This window comes from Trachypithecus francoisi, unplaced genomic scaffold (genome assembly GCF_009764315.1).
Source record: "Trachypithecus francoisi isolate TF-2019V2 unplaced genomic scaffold, Tfra_2.0 Lachesis_group0, whole genome shotgun sequence".
Taxonomy (NCBI): Eukaryota; Metazoa; Chordata; class Mammalia; order Primates; family Cercopithecidae; genus Trachypithecus; species Trachypithecus francoisi.
The window spans coordinates 65,776,617-65,800,577 of record NW_022681453.1 but is presented as its reverse complement, the minus strand read 5'-3'; the positions used below and the strand labels follow the sequence as shown (position 1 = coordinate 65,800,577).

Sequence of the window (23,961 nt, the reverse complement as noted above, 5' to 3'; positions counted from 1 at the left end):
GGTGACTTTATGAAGCAAGGATATAAAAGCCTGACCGTTCTGATCCGACATGGGACCAAACGTATCAGACATTTATGATATATGGAGAAAAGAGTAGGTAGAGGATAATGTAGAGATGGCTATTTTTTTTTTTCTTTGAGACAGAGTCTCACTCTGTTGCCCACGCTGGAGTACAGTGGCACCATCTAGGCTCACTTTAGCCTCCACCTCCCGGGTTCAATCGATTCTCCAGCTTCAGCCTCCCAAGTAGCTGGGATTACAGGCGCCCACCATGCCCAGCTAATTTTTTTGTATTTTTATAGAGACGGGGTTTCACCATATTGGCCAGGCTGGTCTCTAACTCCTGAGCTCAGGTGATCCACTTGCCTCAGCCTCCCAAAGTGCTGGAATTACAGGTGTGAGCCACTGCACTGGCCCTAATATGTATCTTTAACTTATTATGTTCTACCTTCAAATACAGTTACACCACTTCATGTATGGTGCCAAAAACCTTGTAACAGTATATATTCATTCCCCTTTCCCTTACAATATCATTAACATATGTTTTACTTCTTAATTTGTTACAAACATTTTTATTTAACAACAATTTGTTACCACTTTTGCTTTAAGTGGTTAATTATATACATTTTCAAAAGAGGAAAATGTTTATATTAATTCATATATTCATATTTTCTGGTGCTTTCTGTTCCTTTTGTGTGAATTTGAGTTTTTTCTTTTTTTCTTTCTTTTCTTTTTCTTTTTTCTTTTCTTTTTTTTTTTTGAGACAGAGTCTCATTCTGTCGCTCAGGCTGGAGTGCAGTGGTGGAAGCTCCGCTTCCTGGGTTCACGCCATTCTCCTGACTCAGCCTCCCGAGTACCTGGGGCTACAGGTGCCTGCCACCACGCCTGGCTAATTTTCTGTATTTTTAGTAGAGACAGGGTTTCACCGTGTTAGCCAGGATGATCTCGATCTCCTGACCTCATGACCGGCCGGCCTCGGCCTCCCAAAGTGAATTTGGGTTTCTATCTGGACTCATTTTCATTCAATCTGAAGAACTTTCTTCAACATTTGTCATAATTCAGGTATGCTAGCAACAAATTCTCTCATCTTTTGTTTACCTGAAAATATCTTAATTTCACTTCTTTTTTTTTTTCTTCTCACACAGAGTTTGCTCTGTCACCCAGGTTGGCATGTAGTGGCACAATCCTGGCACACTTCAGACTCAACCTCCCAGGCTCAAGCAATCTTTCCACCTCAGCCTCCTGAGTAGCTGGTACTACAAGCATGTGCCATCATGCTTGGCTGATTTTTTTTTTTTTTTTTTAACTTTTTGTAGAGATGAAGTCCCGCTATGTTCCCTATGCTGGTCTTGAACTCCTGGACTCAAGCAATCCTCCCATCTTGGCCTCCCAAAGTTCTGAGATTATAGGCATGAGCCACCAAGCCTGGCCGCACTTTTGTTTTTTGAAAGAATTTTTCCTAGATATGGAATTCAAAGTTGACAGAGCTTTTACTTTTAGGACTTTAAACTTTTAATTTCATTATATTTTGGCTTTCTTTCTTTCTGATGTGAAGTGCGAAGTCAGTAGTATCTCTTATCTTTGTTCTATATATGCAAGGTGGCTTCGATGTCTCTCTGGTTGTTTCTAATATTTTCTTTTGATCATTGGTTTTCAGTAGTTTAAGTGTAACAGGCCTTGGTGTAGCTTTTTTTGGTGTTTATCCTGTTTGCGGTTAGTTTCTTTCTTTCTTTCTTTGACAGCATCTTGCTCTGTCACTCAGGCTGTAGTGCGGTCTTGGGTTTAGGTGATTCTCCTGCCTCAGCCTCCTGAGTAGCTGGGATTACAGGCATGCGCCATCATGCCTGGCCAATTTTTGTGTATATACACTTTTTTTTAAAGACGAAATCTCGCCCTGTCACCCAGGCTGGAGTGCAATGGCGTGATCTCGGCTCACTGCAATCTTGCCTCCCAAGTTCAAGAGATTCTTCTCTCTCAGCCTCCCGAGTAGCTGGGATTACAGGCATGCACCACCATGCCCAGCTAATTTTTAACTTTTTGGTAGAGATGAAGTTTCACCATGTTGCCCAAGCTGGTCTTGAACTCCTGGCCTCAGGTGACCCACCCACCTTGGTCTTCCAAAGTGCTGGGAATACAGGTGTGAGCCACTGTACCTGGCCTAGTTTATTTTCTTGAATCTATGGGTTTATATATTTTTTAATCAAATTTTGGCCATTAATACTTCAAATATTTTGCATCACCTCTCCTTTCTTTCTGAGTCTCTGATTATACATGTTAGATAACTTTGTATTAACCCATAGGTCACCAAGGCTCTGTTCATTTTATTTTGAACTTTTTTTCTCTCTGCACTTTAATGTAGATAATTATTTTTCACTGTTACTTTGTTTACTGATCTTTTCTTCAGCAACGTATAATCTGCTGTTAAGCCCATGGAGCAAAATTATCATTCAGATATTGTAGTTTTCTGCTCTAGAAGTTTGATTTGGTTCTTTTTATGGTTTTCATTTCTCACATTATTTATGTTTCTTTAAGTTCTTGGCCATATTTATAATAGCTTCTTTAAAGTTCTTATCTTACCTGCCTGTAACCCCAGTGCACTGATGCCCTCTAAAACTTAAAAAAAAAAAAAAAAAATTAAAGAAGAAAAGTGAAGTTCTTATCTGCTTTAAAAACTAATTTCAGCCTGGCGCAGTGGCTCACGCCAGTAATCCCAGCACTTTGGGAGGCCGAGATGGGTGGATCACAAGGTCAGGAGATCAAGACCATACTGGCTAACAGGTGAAACCCCGTCTCTATTAAAAATACAAAAAATTAGTCGGGCGTGTTGGCGGGTGCCTGTAGTGCCAGCTACTCTGGAGGCTGAGGCAGGAGAATGGCGTGAATCCAGGAGGCGGAGCTTACAGTAAGCAGAGATTATGCCCCATTGCACTCCAGCCTGGGTGACAGAGCGAAACTCCATCTCAAAAACACAAACCAAACAAACAAACAAAAACTAATTTCATCATCCTGGTCATTTCTGGGTCTGTTTCTATTGATTGATTCTTCTCCCATTTATGGCTCATGTTTTAATGCTTCTTCACATGTGTAGTAATTTTTTTATTGGATCCTAGGCATTGCATATATTACATAGTTAAGTACCTGAATTTTGTTATCTTTCTTGAAAGACTATTAAGTTTCGTTCAAGAAAGCATTTAGTTTACTTGCAGAACATTTTTTTCAGCTTTGTTCGAGTGGTCTAGAATAGTCTTTACTATTGGGCTAATTTAGCTTTAAAGTGTGGCCTTTTTAGGGTCTCTTTACCAAATGCTGCAGGTTTTTAATAAGATTTCCCATTCTAATCAGTCAGAGCCTGAATGTTTCCAAACTCTATACAAGTTCGTGTAGCTGTTCAGCTTAAATTTCCCCAGTAATTTTATTTACCAGTCTCATATGGTCTACCCTTAAAGTTATACCAAAGATTCACAGGAATCCTTATGTATATTTCTGGAGCTCTTTCTCTGGCACTCTGCCCCACAAATACCATTTGTCTCAATTTCTATTAATTCCAATGTCTGTGTCCTCAACACACCCTGCTGCTGGCTTTCCTCTATCCTGTGCTTAGGTAAATACCTCCAGAAAGAAATCTGTGGATATTCTGGGGGCTCATCTGTTTTGTTTTCCTTTCTTCTAAGATCACAATTTTACTATGCCAATTGTCCAATGCCTGAAAACACTTGTTTCATAGATTTGGTCCAGTTTTCTATTACTGTAGTGGGAGGTCTAGTCTAGTATCACTTATTTATTCATGGCTGGATTGCCCCTAACCTTTGGAAAAAACATAAACTTTCTATTCAATAGTAAAATACACACTGAAAAATTGGATAAGTATAGTGTACAGCTTGATGAATTTTCTTTTTTTTTTTGAGACAGGGTCTCACTTCATTGCCCAGGTGGAGTGCAGTGGCACAAACATGGCTCACTACAATTTCGACCTCCAGGACTCAAGCAATCCACCTACTTCAGCCCCCTAAGTAGCTGGGACTACAGGTGTGCACCACCACGCTTGGCTAATTTTTGTATTTTTTTTTTTTTCAGAGAGGGTTTGGCCATGTTGCCCAGGCTGGTCTTGAACTCCTGAGCTCAAGCAATCTGCCTGCCTCAGCCTCCTCAGCCTCCCAAAGTGCTGTGCTGGGATTACAGGTGTGAGCCACCATATCTAGTCCAGTGAATTTTCATTAATTGAAAACACCATGTAATCAACACCTGGATCAATAAGAACATTACTAGAACTCCAGTAATCCCTTATTGCTCCTTTCTAATTATTAACACTAATAATTGTAACTAATTGGTTACCTAAGGGTAACCAATATTTTACTTCTATTACCTTATATGATTTCTTATTTTGAACATTATGTAAATGGAGTAATATAGTAATCATTTTTTGTCTGACTTATTTCACTCAATTTTTGTGATTGTAAAATTCATGCATGCTTTGCATATAGTTGTAGATTATTGTCCTTCCTGTATAGTATTCTATTATGTGAATGTTCTTTTTTTTTTTTTTGAGACGGAGTCTTGCTCTGTTGCCTAGGCTGGAGTTCAGTAGCGTGGTCTTGGCTCACTGCAACCTCTGCCTTCCAGTTTAAGCAGTTCTCCTACCTCAGCCTCCCAAGTAGCTGGGATTACAGATGCCCACCACCACGCCTGGCTAATTGTTTTGTATTTTAGTTGAGACAGGGTTTCACCATGTTGACTAGGCTGGTCTTGAACTCCCGACCTCAAGTGATCCGCCCCCCTCGACCTCCCACAGTGCTGGGATTACAGGCGTGAGCCATCGTGCCGGGTGAGAATATTCTAAAATTTATTCATTTCATGAACATTTTTATACATATGTTTTCCGGTGAATATATGAATACATTTATGTTGAGTATATATCTAGGAGCAAATCTATGTTAGTTCAGGCCTTTCTTCTGAACTTTAGACCTACATGTCCAAATCTACTTGACATCTCCATTTATAGACATTGCAAATTTAACATATTCCAAGCCATTTGCTCCTCCTCCTGTGTTCCGTGAATCAGTAAATGGCTTCTTAATCCATCTAGTTACTTAAGGAGTCATCCTTAATATTCCTCTTTCTTGACCCTTCCCAGAAAACCAATCTGTTATTAAGTCTCTTGGATACCATCTCTAATTTATACATATCTTGAAATTATCTACCTCTTTCTGTCTCTAACTCCCATTATACTAGTTCAAGCCATCATTTCTGGCTTTGCCTGATGCAACTGCCTCCAAATGGCCTTCCAGCAGCCTTTCTTGCCCTTTTCCAAACTATTCTCCACAAACAGCCTGAGTGATTCTTAAATATGCAAATAGGATCCTACCTAATAGTCTTTATTAGTTGCCCATTGACCTTGGGCTGAGATGAGACAAGGGCCAGACCATGCTGGCTTTTATTGGCCACATTACAGATTTCAGGCTGTATTTTGGAAGTTTCTCCTTGCTCCCTACACTCCATCCACACTGACTTCCTTTTAGTTCCTAGAGCACACGAAGTTCTTTCATGCCCCAACAACGTCACGTATAATATTTCCTTGGCAGGGAACATTCTCCAAGGTTCTTTAATATGCCTGCAGCTTAAAAGGCACTTATTCAGAGGTCTCTTTCCTGACAGTCCCAAATTAATTCATCATTGCACCCACTAATTTTCCCTCCCAGTACTGATCACAATTTATAATTCTGTAACTATTTATGCTTTAATGTCTTTTGCTCCAATTACGTCTTAAATTCCATTAAATGTTATGTCCACTCCTGTAACCCCGTGTTTAACACGGTGCTTGGCACATGGTAAACAGTCAGTAAATGCCTGTTTAATAACGCATGACCGATGTGAAGGCTGGAAGGGGTCGCGGGGTCGGCATCTGGCACTTCTCTGCCATAGTGTGTTTCCTTCTTGTGTGTGGGTATAGACGGGGCCAGGTCCTCTCCTTGTTCACCCAGAGGGGGCTTTTCTCCCTGTTCCCTTTATAAGTGTCGGCTGTAGGGCCGCGTGTGAAAGACAAAATGCCTGCAGATACAGGGCGGCGAGGGGAGGGGATTTGCCCTATTTCTAAAGTCAACGTAGTTCCGTCATCAGAGGACTCTGTACTTTTCTGGCGCAGGTGCGAGAGACGCTGCCAATCTCTCCTGGACTAAGGCGGTAAGGCGGGTCCTGGGATCGGGCGGGTTGTTGTGTCCTTCCTGCAGAACCCGATTGGCCTGGGCGAGCCGAGGGAACGGGGGCGTAGTTTGATTCCGCGGGCGCGAGCCACGTTGGACGCGCCGCAGCCCCGCCGAAAGGCCCCGCCCAGGCCCCACAATGCACTGCGGGGTGCGTCACTCGGAGCGGCGGGTCCCGTGTCGACAGGTAGTACCCGGCACCTCCCAGTCCTCTTCTTCTCTTCTTAGGGGTCATTCGAACCCCTGCCGGTCTCTCCCCTCCCTCTCCCTGCCTCCCGCCACAGTCTCGGCCTTCGCCCTCGGGACTGAAGACCTACCCGACGGGCAGGAGCCAAGTCCGTGCCTTTGGGGTGGGAGCCGGGGCCGCGGAGCTCTGGAGGGACGGGCAAGCGGGTACCCCGTCCCCTTCGACTTGAGGGTTCTCGGGGGCCACGCGGGCGGCCGTTACGCCTCGTCTGAGCCGCCTCGGGTATTGGGCAGCCAGGGAAGGAGTGTCTAAAGGAGAGGGACAGTCGCACTTGGCTGTCAGCAGGTTGGTGGGGATTCCCTGGCGCCCAGTTGTCAGAAACACGGTGATCTACCTGTGTAGTTGGCCCGCGGGAGCTTGAAGTGGTATTTCCTATTTCTGTTAGGCAGAATGGGACTTGAACCAGTGTCTTACTTTACGTCTTGTGGGGATGGAGTGAGCACTGAACCCAGATATTTGCCCGTGTTGGCTCACGGAAACCTCTTGAGACCCTGCCTCAAGAGTCACTTTGGGAACGATGTGGCAGAAGGGAGACCTGAGCAATTGGCTCAAGTAGAGGAGGCTTCCGAAAGAAAAGGACAAGCCCCAGCTGTCTTGAATCTCTCTGCCAGTGAAGACAGCTTAAGATAATTTTTCTCCTGCTGCTTAGTTTCCTGGGTCATCCACCTGGGGCAGGGGGCGAGCTTGAGAACCAGTCCCTCCTCTGCCTATTCAGCCAAGGCAAAGCCTAGCCCAGAGCAAAAGTGTCAGCCACCAGACTGGAGATGTTGGGAACTTCAGTCAGGGGAACAGCCACTTTTCAAACTCTGAATCACTCCATGTTATTGATACTTGCTTACATGCTAAGATCGTAAGGAATCAGGCAGTGCCTTAAACGGTACCTACAATTTCTGGTATATTAAGGTTCCTTCAGTATTTGATTCTGACACCTGTGACCGTATTCTAAAGTAATGGGACATTCGGGTATTTCCTATGTTGAAAACCATCACATCTGTTTAGTGCTTTTTTGTGTATGTGTGCATGCAACTGGTTAAAATCGAAGTATATCTTATGTTGGTCTATGAAAGAGGCCCAGGTATCACAGGGGTGCCTGTAACCTTCTTTGAGTGTCTCACAGAGTTGTTAGACTTGGGTCTGAGTTTAAATCCCTACTTTGTCACCTACTAGTTTAGGGATTAAAAAAATTCCTTAAGCTTTCTGGGCTTGAATTTCCTCAAAGGTAAAATGGAACTAATAATACCTACTTCACAGGTTTTTGGAAGGCTTAAATGAGGTAATGTGTATAAAGTGCGTGGTCCATGGGGAGTAATCAATAAATAATATAGCAAATATTTAATATAGTGCTTTTAGTATGTTACAAGGCAGTGTTTCAGGCGCTTTACATGATCCTATGAGATAGATACTATTGTCATCGTTAAAATAAGCCTATGAGATAGATACTGTTAGTAGCCATAATGTATAGATGTGGAAATTGAGATGTAGAAAGGCAAAGCTTGCCCAAATTTGCATGTCTGCTACATGGTGGAGCCAGGATTAGAACCCAGGCAGCAAGTGAATAGCTAGTTTCTATATCCCTGGTGTCTTACCTCTTGTTGGTTTTGGGAGACTGATGAAACATAGTGGTGTGGAGATACTAGAAACTTAGACTGAAGTACCAGTTCTGCTATATACTAGCAGTGTGACATTGAGAAAGTGAGCCTCAGTTTCCTCATCTGTAAATTGTCAGTTCTACCTACCCAACTGTGAACTATGCGGCACTATACAAGTGTTGGAATTGACACATTTGAGCATGTATTGGGGCCCCTGTCCTAGATGTGGGTAAAATCTGTTGTGAAGCCTGAGGTCTTATACATATCGCACAGTGTAAGCACCCATAATAGGAGTGTCACACACTGCTAGTGAGGTAGAGGGCATAGGCAAAATGACAGAAATTCCATCCTCTTTATCACCCAATCTATCCCCCACCCTCCCTGTGTTTCACAAGTAGTATAGCTTTCTGTCCAAATGAACTACCACCCTTTCCCATTCCCACAGATCTCAGCTAGCACTTTTAATAAAATAATATGTACCATATTGTTACTGTCACATATGCAAGATAATTTGATAAGCAAATGAACATTAAAGTTCTCCCAAAATTTTCACACACATACATATTTGAATGAAACAAGTTCTTTTAATTTAAATTAGGAGAAAAACTTAATATCTCAAAACTGATTTCACAGATAGTACTAAAAAATAAAGGACAAGAAAAGTAAGTCAATTCAAAGACCAATATTAGGTAAATAGTACAGATGGATGAAGATAATTCTGAAAGTGGTACTTGTATGACTGAAGACTGGGAAATTATGAACTAAAATAAATATGAGTGCTTTTGCCCCCAGTATAAAATGTTTTTATCTTAAAAGTGGCATTTGTGAAAGCATTTGGTTAGAACGTATACACAAAATCCACTTATATGTTGGGCTTTATTTATTACCTTTTGAGAGATACCTTCCTGAGACATTGAGCCCATAGTCATTACCCCCACAAGGTTCTGAAGAAGAGGGGTGTCTTGTTATCTTGGGTCTGAGAACTTGCTAACCATTACCATAGTAGTTTGGCATTGTGGGAATTTATTTTCCTCAGCCTTTACATAAAAGTTTACCCAGATTTGCCTAGATTCTAACTTGTGCTTTTTCCTCCAACAGTTGCTGATGGGGAGAGGAAAAAATAGCCACTATTCCGGTTCCCTGTGAGTTAACTGCTGCTGTCCAAAGGCAGGTGTAATATTTTCTGTATATTAAAGGTGAGGAGAAATGGCCCAGTGCCCTAAACATTTATCTATGACCCTGATAAGCTAAAAACTCCTAAATCTTCCCATGCAATTGTTGTAACCTCTTGCTTTCCACAGTTCCACTGATTCTTCCTTGGGATTTTCCCAACCACAACCCTCCTTAGACCGTAAAGATACTTTAACCTAGTTTAGGCCTGACATGACAGATTTCCTTTTCTGCTAGTGCAGTCTAGATAAGATTAGTTTAAAAAACAACAAACTATATTATGAATCCATGGTAAAAAGAAAAAAAGTAGGGGTATGTTTATTGAATTGCTGGAGAGACAGCTTCGCCTAAGGTGATTGGAGTCTGTCTGCAAATTAGTTAAGCCTGACGTTGATCATTGGACATTCATCCCAGTTTGTCAGGCTTAAATTCAAGTGGTTTGGATGCTGAATCAAATTACTGTGGTAGGAAGAGGTTTAATTTTTTCCCTAAGAAAAGTCTTACCTATAGGTACGTAGAAACAATTCTCTGACAACCTTGTAATAATTTTGACAGGGAATGTAACTGCTGTGTTCTGCTTTTGGTTAAAGGCTAAAGTATGTATTAGGAAAATTTGAGGCTGGGCGCGATGGCTCACACCTGTAATCCCAGCACTTTGGGAGGCCGAGGCAGGCAGATCACTTGAGATCAGAAGTTTGAGACCAGCTTGGCCAACACGATTAAATCCCATCTCTACTAAAAATATAAAAATTAGCCAGGCTTGGTGGGGGGGCACCTGTAATCCCAGCTGCTTGGGAGGATGAGGCAGGGGAATTGCTTGAACCCAGGAGGCAGAGGTTGCAGTGAGCCATTGTACTCCAGCCTGGGTGACAGAGTGAGACCCTGTCTCAAAAAAAAAAAAAAATTTGAAATGTAAGTTTGTCCAACTTTAGTTTTCCAGTTACTAAAGTGGTGGGCAACACACCTGTGTTGTTTGCTCTTTTCATCTGAATTTCTCTAATTTGGGGGTGTTTCTTGATGGTAGGACTCTTCATTCCTACTATCTGGCAAAATTCATGGCACACAGTAGATATTCGGTAAATGTGTGTTCAACGAATGGAACTCGAAAATTGTATTCTTTTTACAGTACGTGTTTTAGAAAGTATGGATCATATATTTATTGATCTGTCCTCCAAGTCGTTAAAGAATAACTTTGAAGACTACATGAAATTTGGCAACCTATTAATAAAGACTATTCCTAATATTTCTATTAGGATCCTAGAGAGGCCAGACATAAAGTAATGCAGTCTACTTTTATTTTACTTTTTGAGACAGGATCTCGCTCATCACCCAGGTTGGAGTGCAGTGGCACAATCATAGCTCACTGTTGCCTCAAACTCCTGGTCTCAAGCGACCCACTTGCTTCAGCCTCACCAAAGCAAGGACTATAGGCATGTGCCACCGTGCCTGGCTGATTTTTAAAATTTTTTTGTGGATACAGAGTCTCACCATGTTGTCTAGGTTGGTCTTGAACTCCTGGCCTCAAGCAGTGTTGGGATTATAGGTATAAGCCATGGCACCCAACCCAATCTACATTTAAATACTAAAATATGGGTATTTAGAACTTTTAAGTTACAACTCGCCCTCAAAGTAATTGCCAGAATGGTTATTGTGTTGCAGTGTCCTTCTGGAAAGACAACAGTTTTATAGTTAAATAATAAATGCTTAAGAGTATAAAGTAAGACTTTTTTTACTTTCTTACACTTAGGCTAAATGTTACAATTTTGATTTAATAATTAAATAAAACATGGTAAAAAAAATTTAAAGAGGAGTTTATAGTATAGATATCTTTTCAGAGATCCCAGCTTTTTCATGCTACTGCTTTTAGAAGAGAAAAAAACTGGATGAATGGAAAAAAACACCGATTGGGATATGTCACACTGGGACTTTAGTTTGGAGATTCCACTGTAGTAAAAAGACTAATTTGCTTCTGGATATTTTTCTCTTTAAATGAATGGAGGGCTGGGTGTGGTGGCTCACGCCTGGAATCCCAGCACTTTGGGAGGCTGAGGTGGACAGATCACTTCAGGCCAGGAGTTTGACACCAGCCTGGCCAACATGGCGAAACTCTGTCTCTACTAAAAATACAAAAATTAGCTGGGCGTTGTGGCATGTGCCTGTAATCCTAGCTACTCGGGAGGCTGAGGCACGAGAATTGCTCAATTCTGGGAGGTGGAGGTTGCAGTGAGCTGAGATCGCACCACTGCACCCGCCTGGGTGACACAGAGAGACCCTGTCTCTAAATAAAGGAGAAAAATATTAAAGGGTAATGACACAGTAACACCTAGAGATTTCTCCTTTTTCCTCATGAAAAGAGGAAAAAGGGATAGTGAACTTAATGCATTAGCTTTATTAGTTGGGTTAATTTTTATTGTCAGATCAGTGATCACCATGAATGGGAAGTCGGATTTTGACTTCACACAGCAGTGAAAATTATCAACTCCTGATTTACAAGCTTTGTAACAATTGGTTTTCTATGGGTTTTTTTTTTTAAATATATATTACTAACTCATTTTTTCCTTTTTGGAATAATATTGACCTAGATGAAGTGGTCAGGTAAGGATTAATTTAGTCTCTAAGATACAATATTTTTGGGAAAATGCCTATGAGATTTTAATCAAATTTTTGAATTTTCACCAGTTGCCTCACCACTAGTGAGGAAGCCCTTAGTGACATTGTGCCTGACAGAGAAGAGTTATCACTTAATCTTAGATAGTGAACGTGTTTTAATTTAATGTTTTAAAAAGTATGGGCCTGAGACAATAAGCAGATTGTCAAGCCCTATCTCACAGTCAGTGGTTCAGAATTTTGAGGGCAGAGCCCAGAAATCTGCATTTTTAACTAAACTTTCAACTTCTTATACAAGCTAAAGTTTGAGAGCCACTGTATATTTTATGAAAGGTTGAGTGACTGTTGACCTGAGCTCCTTCAGACTCAGGCCTGTGAACTCCTTTCATCTGTTTTTGTAAAGCAAGAAGAGAATCCAATAAAATAGGCCATTAAGATTGAGAACAACATTAAAACCAATATCCTTTAGCTTTAGGATTTACTTTAAATAATTTTTTTTCTGATTATAAAAGTAGTATATGTCTACTGTGAATATTGAGAACATTTAGGAAATTATAAAATAATAATTACCCATAATACCATTTCGTAGAGGTGAGCATATTCTTAATTTGGCGTCTTTTTCTGCATCCATTTTTCAATCCCTTTTTCCTTCTCTTTATCTTTGTCTCTTTATCCTTATGTTTGTGTAAAACAACATTTGCAATTGTTATCCTGCTTTTTTCTCTTTAACATATAAGCATTTTGCCACATTATTAAACTTTTTCCACAAACATAACTTTTAGTTGCTGCATTATATTCTGTTATATGAATATACTATAATTTACTTAACCATCACCATGTTATAGGATATTTAGATTGTTTTCAGTTATTTGAGTGGAAGAATGTCTTTCTGTTTAAAGTTTTGTCTGGATTTCTGATTATTTTTCTTAAGACAGGTATATATTTAAATTTATTGAGGTCAAAAGATATGCCTTTAAACTCCTGTTGAAATTGCCAAATCATTTTGAGAACTGTTTGTACCAGTTTTTACTTCCATCTGTACTTATGAGAATGTCAGACAGAAGTATTATTTTTTAAAAAGCTAATGTGGCTGGGTGCGGTGGCTCACGCCTGTAATCCCGGCACTGTGGTGGGTGCCGGTGGTCCCAGACACATCCTATCCTGTGGCATGGGATCCCAGGCTGAGGAAGGAGAATTGCTTGAACCCTGGATGGGGGATATTATAGTCAGCCAAGATGGCGCCATTGCACTCCAGCCTGGGTAACAGAGCAAGATGCTGTCTCAAAAAAAAAAAAAAAAAAAAGCTAATATGTTAAGTGAAGCATAATATGTTATTTTAATTAGTTTTGTTTTGTTTTTTTCCTGAGACAGAGTCTCACTCTGTTGCCTAGGCTGGAGCTCAGTGACACGACCTCAGCTCACTGCAACTTCTGCCTCCCAGGTTCAAGCAATTCTCCTGCCTCAGCCTCCTAAGTAGCTGGGATTACAGGTGTGCACCACCATGCCCGGCTAATTTTTGTATTTTTAGTAGAGAAGGAGTTTCATCTTGTTGGCCAGGTTGGTCTCAAACTCCTGATCTTGTGATCTGCCTGCCTTAGCCACCCAAAGTGCTGGGATTACAGGTGTGAGCCACTGTGCCTGACCATTTTAATTAGTATTCTTATGTTATTAGTAAGTTGAACATTTTTACACATGCTTATCAAGTTTGGCTTTAATTTTTATCTATCCCAAATTGTTCATTTTATTTTAGGTCTTCTCTGTTGGTTGAAATGTCTATGATTTTATCTGCCTCAGTCATTCGTGTCAGAGATGGACTGCCACTTTCTGCTTCTACTGATTATGAACAAAGCACAGGAATGCAGGAGTGCAGAAAGTATTTTAAAATGCTCTCGAGGAAGCTTGCTCAACTTCCTGATAGATGTACACTGAAAACTGGACATTATAACATTAAGTAAGACTTCAGTTTGCTTCATTTGACTTGCTTGCCCAGTAGTTGTCATTTTAATGAAGTTTAAGTGGTTGCAATAGAAAGGAGTGATTAGGAAAACCTGTTCAAGTCAAGAATCATATTCTGAACTTATACTAAATAGTCATCATGTCAGCAGCAGCCTTTTTGTAGTTTCTTTGTGTTTATATCTGGCTCTAGGAAATTTTATAGTTGCACAGATCATAGCTATTCCTCTTATAAGTTCATCACTAAGTATTTATTTGCATTCTTACCTAGGGATGTAGTAGGCAAACTATAATCAGAAATAAAATTTTTTACCTAATATCTGCCCTCAAAGAACTGAAGCAGCTTATATCTAGTGGGAGGGGGTAGCACTTGTCACTGTATCATATATAAATCAAGTAAAACTGGGCAAATGGGTTAGAGAGTGACTATTTATGGTGGTCAAGGGACTCTCTGAGAGTGTGACATTTGAGCAGAGACCTAAAAGATGAGAGAGGAGGTAGTTATATGAAGGATGCTGTGTATGAAGAGCAAGGCAAAGGTAGCAGCCAGTGGAGAAGCCCGTTTTTACATACCAAGAGACAGAAAGGAAACCAGTGATCCTGAAGCATTATGGACAATTAATAGAGTTGCAGAAAGCGAGGCCAGAAAGGTAGGAATGGGGCAGGTTATGTAGTGAGTTTGGAGTCTATTAGTCTGTTTAGTTTAGTGCAGTAGGAAGATACTGGGTAGTTTTAAGCTGGAGAGTTACATGATTTCATTTGGCTTAGAGTAGGTCATTCTGGCTGCACTGTAAAGAATAAAGGAGAAAGTGGAAGTAGAGAGGTCAGATGGAAGACTCTTAGAGAAGTTCAGGTGGAGGTGCTGATTGTAACGAGCTAGGGTTGTAATGAATAGAAATAGATTGGGGCTATATTTTGGGATTAATACCAGCAAATCTTCCTACTGGATTGAAATGGGATGTGAGGGAAAAAGAAGAATAATCACCTGTAGTTTTTTGGCCTGAGGAACTGGATGAATAATGAAGTTGAAATGAGCAAGAAAGGAGAGGATAAGTGTGTCTCATTGGTAAAAAGTAAGAGTTTTGTTTGGACATGTTAAATCTGAGATGCCCATTAGACATCCAGGGGGCACTGCTAGGTAAGCAACTGGAGATATGAGTCTGAAACTTAGTGAAGAGGACAAGTATAGACATTTAGATTTGGAAGTCAGCCTACAGTTTGTGATTAAAACCATGGGAATGGATGAGACCACCTTGGAAAGCTTAGACGTGAAACAATTACGGAACGATTAACGTCTGAGCAGCTTGATATTGATGACGTATACAGAAGGAAATAAGGTAAAAACACAGTCCATATAGGATATAATAAACAGAGGACTTCATTGTTGAGATGAGACATGAGCCATGTCCTGAAGAATTAGTAACAGTTGGCTAAGGTAGGGAGGAGGACATTCCAGGTGTACGGAGGAGAGGCAGAATAAGCAAAGAACATGACTTAGCATGGTAGGTGTATTAACATGCTTACCCTGGGTCAGTGGATGGTGATTTAGGGATAGTTGTGAGACACGTGTGATAATCACTATGGGGCCAGATCTTGGATTGCCCTGAAAGTTCAGATTGAAGGGTGTCACTTTGATGTAATATGTTATAGGAAGCTCTGCTGCAGATTCAAGGGAAGTGACTTGATAAAAAATCCTGAGACAGTGGAACTTAGGGTGAGATGGACAGTCCAAGAGGAGAGAGATAAGGCGGAGAGGCCAACTTATTATTAGGGCCTGAAGTAAGAAAATAAATGTGCAAATGAAAATTAGAATGCCAAAAGAACTAGAATGATAATGAAGAGAAATAGTTTGATTGGGGATCACTTTGAAGTTAGATCACTTCAAAAGAAGTGACCAAGCTGGATAGGATGGAATACCAGAGATGAAAAGAAGGAAGGGGCAAAGATGACTGAAGCCTTGGAATTGGACAGAATGATGGTGTCATTGCCAGAAATGAGATCTTTGGAACAGACTGTTTATGAGGTGTGAGGCAGAAGAGAAAGATAATGAAGCTCCATTTTGATCATTTTTTTAAGACACTGGGGCTTGCTCTGTTACCTAGGCTGGAATGCAATGGCATGATGACAGCTCACTGAGCCTCAACCTCTTGGGCTCAAGCAGTCCTCCCACTTCAGCCTCTGAAGTAGCTGGGACGACAGGGGCACACCACCACACCCAGCTAATTTTATTTTTAGTAGATGAGGTCTCACCATGTTGCCCAGGTTGACCTCAAACTCCTGGGCTCACGTGATCCTCCTGCTTGGCTTCTCAAAGTACTGGGATTACAGACATGAGCCGCTGCACCTGGCCCACTTTAATTATTTAAGTTGAGGTTTTAGGCCAGGCACAGTGGCTTACACCTGTAATCTCAGCACTTTGAGAGGCTGAGGCAGGCAGATCACTTGAGCCCAGGAGTTTGAGATCAGCATGGGCAACATGGGGAGACCCCGTCTCTACAAAAAATTTAAAAATTAGCCAGGCATGACATAGTCCCAGCTACTCTGGGGACATAGGTGGTAGGATCACTTGAGCCTAGGAGGTTGAGGCTGCAGTGAGCCATGATCTCACCCGTACATTCCAGGGTGACAGAGCAAGACCTTGTCTCAAAAAATATATGTATAAATAAAATAAATAAATTGAGGTTTTGACAAGGTAATTCAGTGGAGATGGGATAGAGATTTCGGAAACATTCACGTAGATGTGGTTGATATTGTGAGGGGAAAAATGCCTACTGGGTTTAGAGAGAGGCCCAGGATAGAACCTTAGAGAATGTCCACAATTTCTTGGATCACCTGGGTAATGGTAAGATAATGGTAAGATGTTATATTTATTTGGGATTTCTGAGGGCTTAATTAGAAAATATTGTGATTATGGTGATTAAAATATATGTAAAATGATGTCTCAACCTACTTCTATTTTTTTAGAGGAAAAACTTGAAATATTTCAATATTTTATTTAATAGGCTCTGTTAGTGCCCTGGGTCATTATTCTGAGTTTTATTTGTGAATGTATAGTGGTATAAACAAATATCAAAGTTATAGGAGATTGGCTTGAATGTATATTAATTCTGGTAGGTGTGCTGGACTTAAACACTTTTGCAATTTTTTTCTTTTGACTCTCTTTTTTAAAATTAAAAAAATTTATTTTGGCTGTTCTTAACAGTAAAATATAACATTTTAACATCCCTTCGTTCTATTTAACTGAAAATTCTAGATTTTGTATTATTTAGTTTTATTTACTCCAGCTTATTCCACACAAAGGATTTGAGGCAATTTAGGAAAAAAAAAAATTGAAGGGGTCAAGTAAGGGAGTCAGAAGAAGGAAAATAAATACAGGAGAATAATAAACTGAGATAACATTTCCTTCTGGAGATACAAACTAGATAGTCCATCCATTTGTTAGAGAAAGGTTGCACATATTACTGTTGAGTTTCCTTGTGGCCAAAGCAAAGGGGGATAATCCCTTTAGCGTCCATTGGACAAAAACATTGTTTTTCCTGTTACTGAGACCTGAAGTACATAAAAAGGACAGCATTTGGATAACATTCTTCCAGCAACCATAATTATGAGAGTTTAGGAGTGGGTAAATCAGCAGAAGTCTAATCTGGTCTAGTTCAAGAATACAATTCAGATAAGTCAAAAGGAAAAGATTACCTGGCTTTCAGAGCCATGCATAGAAAAATGTCTATGCATGTTTTTTTGTACCAAACCTTCAATAAGGATTGGAAAACAGAAGTTCTAGTTCGAGTTCCTGACAAGGACCTGGATTTCATATATTTTCTATCGCTAATAAGAGATCTTGTGGTTTAGTTTATGTTTATTGATGTTTTTACCTTATATGACATTGAGCTTAGACTGAAATGCATAAAATTGAGAATTTGTGTGTTACCTGACTTAAAATTCTCACATCACAACTCTTTTTCTAATGACTATGAGTTTGCGAGATAAAACTCACAGGTCTGCCATAGCAACATCATAGCACAGCCTGAAACTGCCACCATGCTGTCCCTCTTTTCTCCTAGCCATATTAAATGCTTCTTTCCTTCAAACCCTACTTGTTTTGAATCACCTTCTTTCTCATTACTATTTCATGTCTCTAATGATCTCACTGCTTTCACAGATCGCCTGTAGAACTCGGTTGACTGCCTTTTTCATCACTTATTAAAATTTCTTATTTTTAATTTTATTTCTCTATCCTCTCTATAACAGGGTTGTAATTCATTGAGGGAATTGATCTGCCATGGCTTATACTATTTTGATTCCTCAACTCTTGGCATTGTGGTTTTCAAATTTGTATGGAAATTGAGGTACTCTTTCTTCCCAGAATCTCAGAATCACTAAGCGTATAATTATGTGCCAAATCAGTTGATACCTCACATTAAATTCTGGTTGAATAGGCAAGGGAAGACCAGAGTTTGAAAGAAAAAAAAAATCAGGGGAGTAACATTTAAAATTGAGATAATTAGGCCGGGTCTGGTGGCTCACACCTGTAATCCCAGCACTTTGGGAGGCCAAGGCTGGCAGATCACCTGAGGTCAGGAGTTTGAGACCGTCCTGGACAACATGGTGAAACCCTGTCTCTACTAAAAATACAAAAAAAAAAAAAGGCCGGGTGTGGTGACGGACATCTGTGATCCGAGCTACTCAGGAGGCTGAGGCAAGAGAATCACTTGAACCCAGGAGGCAGAGGCTGTGATCCGAGCTACTGAGGAGGCTGAGGCAAGAGAATCACTTGAACCCAGCTGAGATCATGCCACTGCATTCCAGCCTGGCGACAGAGTGAGACTCTGCCTCAAAATAAATAAATAAATAAAATTTAAAAATAAAATTGAGAAGATTCCTTTAGTTTTCTCCTCCTCTATATTGGGAAAATGATGAATTTCAAGTGAGTGTAGTGGCTGGATACTTCTTTTTCGCCAGTAAAGGACATTCTGTGGAGCATGGCTTGTGCTAGCACAGTTCCTTGTGCGTGTCATAGTAGCTACTAAATGAGGGATGGTTGTTCTGGGAGTATGACAGCATTCAGAGTGACAGAGAAACCTTGTTGATTGGGCAGGATGGTGTGAAGTGTGGGGTATTCAGTTTTGTGATTTCTTCTCACATTCTGTAGTGATATTCCAATTCTTTCTCTATAAAATTTTAAGGAATTCATCTGTTTTATAAGTCGAAGGTTTTTTTCCTTAGACGGTAATGAATTTTTAGTGAATAAACTTATGTTACCACTTAAGAAAAAAAATGGCTAAAGTAAGTATGAACCATATGAAAATTAGGTTGGGTCATCTGAGATCTTTAAAACTTTGCAATTGGCTTTAGAGATTTAAAAATCATAGTTGTACATTTTGAAATCTATTTAAACAGTAAGACGCTGAAAAGACAAATACCTTTTGGGAAGCCAGTCATATGCTATTGTGAATTTTAGTGCAAGAAGTAAAATTTTTTAGTTCTTTCACTGTGAATTCATTTGAAGCCAGATAATGGCTGTGAGCCTCCTAATGTTCTTTCCTTGCCTTAGGGTTCACTTTCTCCCTACGTTGCTACCTCCAGCCAGGAATACTATTTTAGGCTTACCTGCGTTTTGGCTTTAGTGTCTAGCAGTCTTTCCCTTTCACTCTTTTGGGATATTTTCTGATTACTAGAGTAACAACTTAAGCTATAACCCAATTATTGAGTACTTGCAACTGCCAGGTACTTTACTGACATTATCATTAAGCTTTCTAACAACTCTGTGAAGGGCTATTAAATAACGCTCTTTTCCATTGCTAGGGGCAGACACACAACTCACATTAGCTTAAGGAAAAATGGGTATTTTGAAGGGTAGTGGTGGAGCCGGCCTCACAGATGTTGTCAGAAATCTGTCTCATTTCTACAGTCTCTTACCTTTTGCAGATAGATACTGTCTACAGACTTGAAAACACTACACAGACAGCTTTAGGCTTACTTCAGTCCAACTGAGCAACTCCTCTCTGTTTCTCAATAATAAGACATTGTCTTTGCTTGTGTAATTGACCATTTCTAGACTAATTAAACATTGTTGTCAGAGGGGATGAGGTACTCTTATTTGGCCAAGACTGCATCACGTGTCCTTACCCCTTTGAGCTTTACCACAGCCAGACAGAATGGAGCTGAAGGTAGTTCCCCAAAGGGAAGAGAGAAGAGATGCTGGGTAGTGCTATCACTACCCTATTTTACAGATAAGGTAATTGAGACTTAGAAATGTAAAGCAGATCCTTCAACATCACAAAAATAGTAAATGATATATCTGAACCACAATCTTGGATTCAGGAGTTGCATTATTATCTGGTAAAAAATGACTGCTGCTCTTTACCCTTAACCCCTTTCTTGGCAGCATGTGTTCCTAATTCTCCTAATTATTTTCACTTTTTATGGAGAGAGAAATGAACCAGGGAAGAGAATGAAGGGAAATACCACACCTCTCTTTTATTGGTTGATAATGATGAGGAACAGAGTATATGTGAATCCTAGAATTGATGGGACAGCATTGTCTCATTGGAGGCTAGGTGTTTGAAAGGGAGAGGGTGTGGCAGGGAAATGCAACCAACCTGTAGTTACTAAACCAGTTGGGGGAAGGAGATAACCTGGGTATTCAATTTTCCTATTTTGTCTCATTACTAGCATCACATTCCTTTTCTCCTGCTTATTATGGCAAAATGTACAGCTTTTCAGCACCATATATGTTAAATAGGCTCTTGTAAACTGGCCTAGGAACCTAATTACTGTTATTGTACAGTTTCTGTGGGAAAATGAAATCTAGGTGCAATAAGCTTTGGGAAATATACCCAATACATAAGTTATGGATTATCTGATTAGTTATCTAAAAAAGTCAGGATCTTCATCCTCTGGAGTGTGGCTGTGTTAGGGAAGTGAGAAAGGGTGAATTGGGAGATTAACTCTGAAGAAAAGGGAATAAAGATGTCAAAGGCAAACTTTGCTTGCTCTGTGTTTTATCCAAGTCACTCATGGTGTAGTTACCATTGGCTTCTTAAAATGATCTCAGATTCTTCTTTAGGTTACTGTTGTAAGTTACCGTCATCTGGCATATTTCATATTAATAAATATTTTCCTTTTTAATGATGTTAAAATTTGTGGCTAAAATGGGTCTTTTATTCATAGGATGATTTATTCATGATTTGGTGCTTCACCATTGGAGGGTACTTGAAAGTTAGCCATGTGAGAAAGGAGTAAGTGAGAAAATAGGAAGTTCCTGGTAAAATGCTACATGTGGTGGACACTCAGTGTTACTGAGCCTTCATTCTTATCTCCTTACTGTCCCACTAGTGGCAAAGTCTTTTGTTTTCATCTTGTTTTCTATGAGACATATTTGGTGATAATACAATTCATAAGATATGCTCACTTTGTTAATGTTTAGCCTCTCTATTAATATTTTGTTTTTCGTTTTTAGAGATGGGGTTTTGCTCTGTTGCCTAGGCAGGAGTGCAGTGGCACAATCAGCTCATAGCATCCTTGAACTCCTGGGCCCACGTGATCCTCCTGCCTCAGCCTCCTGAATAGCTGTGACTATGGGTGTGCGTCACCACACCTGGCTAATTTAAAACAATTTTTTGTAGAGATGGCATCTCACTTTGTTGTCTATGCTGGTCTCAAACTCCTGGGCTCAAGTAGTCCTCCTGCCTCAGCCTCCCAAAACATTGGGATTATGGTGTGAGCCACTATGCCTGGCCCTATTTAATATTTTAAAGTTTCAACACTTTATTTTAGAGAATAGAATTCAATGTAGAAGGCTCTATTCCAAAACTTTTTTTTTTTTTTTGAGATGGAGTCTCGGTCTGTCACTCAGGCTAGAGTACAGTGGCAAGATCTTGGCTCACTACAAGCTCCACCTCCTAGGTTCAGGCCATTCTCCTGCCTCAGCCTCCTGAGTAGCTGGGACTACAGGTGCCCGCCACCACACCCGGCTAATTTTGTGTGTGTGTGTGTTTTTTTTTTAGTAGAGATGGGGTTTCACTGTGTTAGCCAGGATGGTCTCAATCTCCTGACCTCATTATCCACCTGCCTCGGCCTCCCAAAGTGCTGGGATTACAGGCGTGAGCCACCGCGCCCAGCCCAAAACATTTTTTGTATTTGGCAAATTTAACAGTAGATTAGAGATGGTATGTCCTATTAAATAACTTTTCTGCACCAAGGAAAGCTGTTCACTGGGCAAACGTGACTACAAAGGATAAGCAGAGTTTCTATGTATAGTGGTACAATTATAGCATGAAAATTACATGTTATATGTAATACAAATAATATATCAGTTCATAAATGAGTTTGTAATACTAAATCCTTTGCTATCTGTGTACCTTGTCATTTAGCATGCTACATTTTATGTATATATCTTGGTTTGTAAATCACTGTGAAAGGCACATCCCCAGTAATTGTATGGTAAGCTCCTGGCAGGCAGGGACTTTATCTTTGACATCAGAGCCTGTGAAGTAGAATGCTGGGCCTGTGCTAGGTGTTCTCTCTGCTGAGAGGAAGATCTTTGCTATTACTAGTTATTTAGTTTGGTGCAACAGGCCAGAATTGTCCTAATAATGTCAGTGTTTAATTGGTGATATGTAAAATTTCTTTGACAGTTTGTAAATAAAATTAGATCCCAGAAAATAAGTTTAATGTGTAAAACCATTTATTCATTTTGTTGGATGTAGGAATCACTTGTGGAATGGCTTGGACACATTATAGAATTAGCTTTATAGCAAAACGATTAGAAGGGGTAAATTTCCTATATCTGGTATTTGGACTTCTGCCAGTCTTACCTGTTAGGTTATACTTGACCCTAAAGAAGTTCCTAGTGGGTGTGCCAGGGAGGAGAACCAAACATGTAATGAAATTGGATAAATTCCTCAGGTAAAAGAAAAGCAGTAGCAATAAAGACCAAACCCCATTGGCACCAAAGCCTGGAAATGGAATGGAGCTAGACAATATAAGGGAAATTAGAGCAAAGTAGGAAAAACCTTGGCAATTTAAAAATTGTGCCCAAGGTAAAGAAAAGAGGAGAGAGTGTGTGTTTGTATGTGTGTCTGTCTGTGTGTGAGTAATGACAGTGATAAAGGGAGAGCAGACAAGTCTTTGAGACCTGCGTAGCCATTCTCGAGGTACTCACTGTGAAGGTGAGTAATTCTACATGGCTCTTGAGAACATCCCTCTCTTAAGGACATGTCGAAGATTCACTGACCTGAACCGTAAATAAAGCCTTCTGGAGAACAGTAACTAGAAGACAAGTGAAGTTCTACTCTCTTCTGTCATTTAGTTAAGTATTTATTGAGCTGCTGCTTTGTGTAGATACCACTAAGCTGTGCAATTACTGGTACATGATATACTCAACAAATTAGTGTATAAATTAGTGAAAGAATGATGCCACCTTTGCAGTCATTTATTTACTGAGCACTTCTTGTTTACTAGACACAAAATATTCTAAGTGCTAAGAATATAATGGTGAGCTATATAGAAATCATCCCTGCTCTCGTGGAGTGTGTATATTAGTGAGAGAGACATTGCAACAAAAATATATTAATATACAATTACAAATTGGGTTAGTTTGTGAAGAAAACTAGCAGCTGCTATGATATGCTGTAGAAGTGGGATCAGTTTAGATTGTGTGTTCTGGGAAGGACTTTCAGTCTAAGAACTGAAGGATATGTAGGAATTAGCCAGGTCAGAATTGGAGTACTGGGGAAGACAAAATCATGAAGTTTCTCAGTTTGGGAGTGGGAGGGCTGGAAGTGGGCTGGCATCCTTGGGGATCTGAAATAAGGCCAGTGGGTGGCCGGAATGTAGAGAGGGAGGAGTAGAGTTGTACAAAATGAAGTGGAGCATTTGGGAGGGCTTCCAGAAGATAACTGTAATACAGGTTCCAAAACTCTCAATTTCATTACTCTTAATTTAGGGAATAAAATAGAGATTGATTTGTGGCTTGGAAAAAGTGAAAAAACATTGGTGAATTCAAGGAATAATTGGTTAATCTATACTACATGGAAGTTGCTATTGTATTGTGGAAAAAATGTGGGCCTTGGAATCAACTAACTTCATCCCATCTTCGCTTCTTAATGGTGTGTGACTTGGATAAGTTACTAAGCCTCTCTGAGTTTCTTTTCTTTCATTTGTAAAGTGGAGATAATAGTGCCCCTTTATTGTGAGA

At 40.1% G+C, this 23,961-nt stretch overlaps 1 protein-coding gene across 4 annotated transcripts in view; it reads left to right on the top strand.

Annotated features, from left to right (window-relative positions):
- Window positions 1-6,280: 6,280 nt before the first annotated feature.
- Window positions 6,281-23,961, top strand: part of SEC22A (SEC22 homolog A, vesicle trafficking protein) — a 74,575-nt gene continuing 56,894 nt past the window's right edge. The window contains exons 1-3 of one of the 4 annotated variants that reach the window (XM_033211009.1): window positions 6,281-6,384; window positions 9,132-9,200; window positions 13,561-13,761. In XM_033211009.1, the coding sequence (XP_033066900.1) occupies window positions 13,580-13,761 (182 nt within the window). In that variant the 5' untranslated portion in view covers window positions 6,281-6,384; window positions 9,132-9,200; window positions 13,561-13,579. Of the gene's footprint in view, window positions 6,385-6,406; window positions 6,548-6,602; window positions 6,730-9,131; window positions 9,230-13,560; window positions 13,762-23,961 lie in introns of those variants that run through there. The other 3 variants (XM_033211006.1, XM_033211008.1, XM_033211007.1) reach the window with 3 other exon arrangements.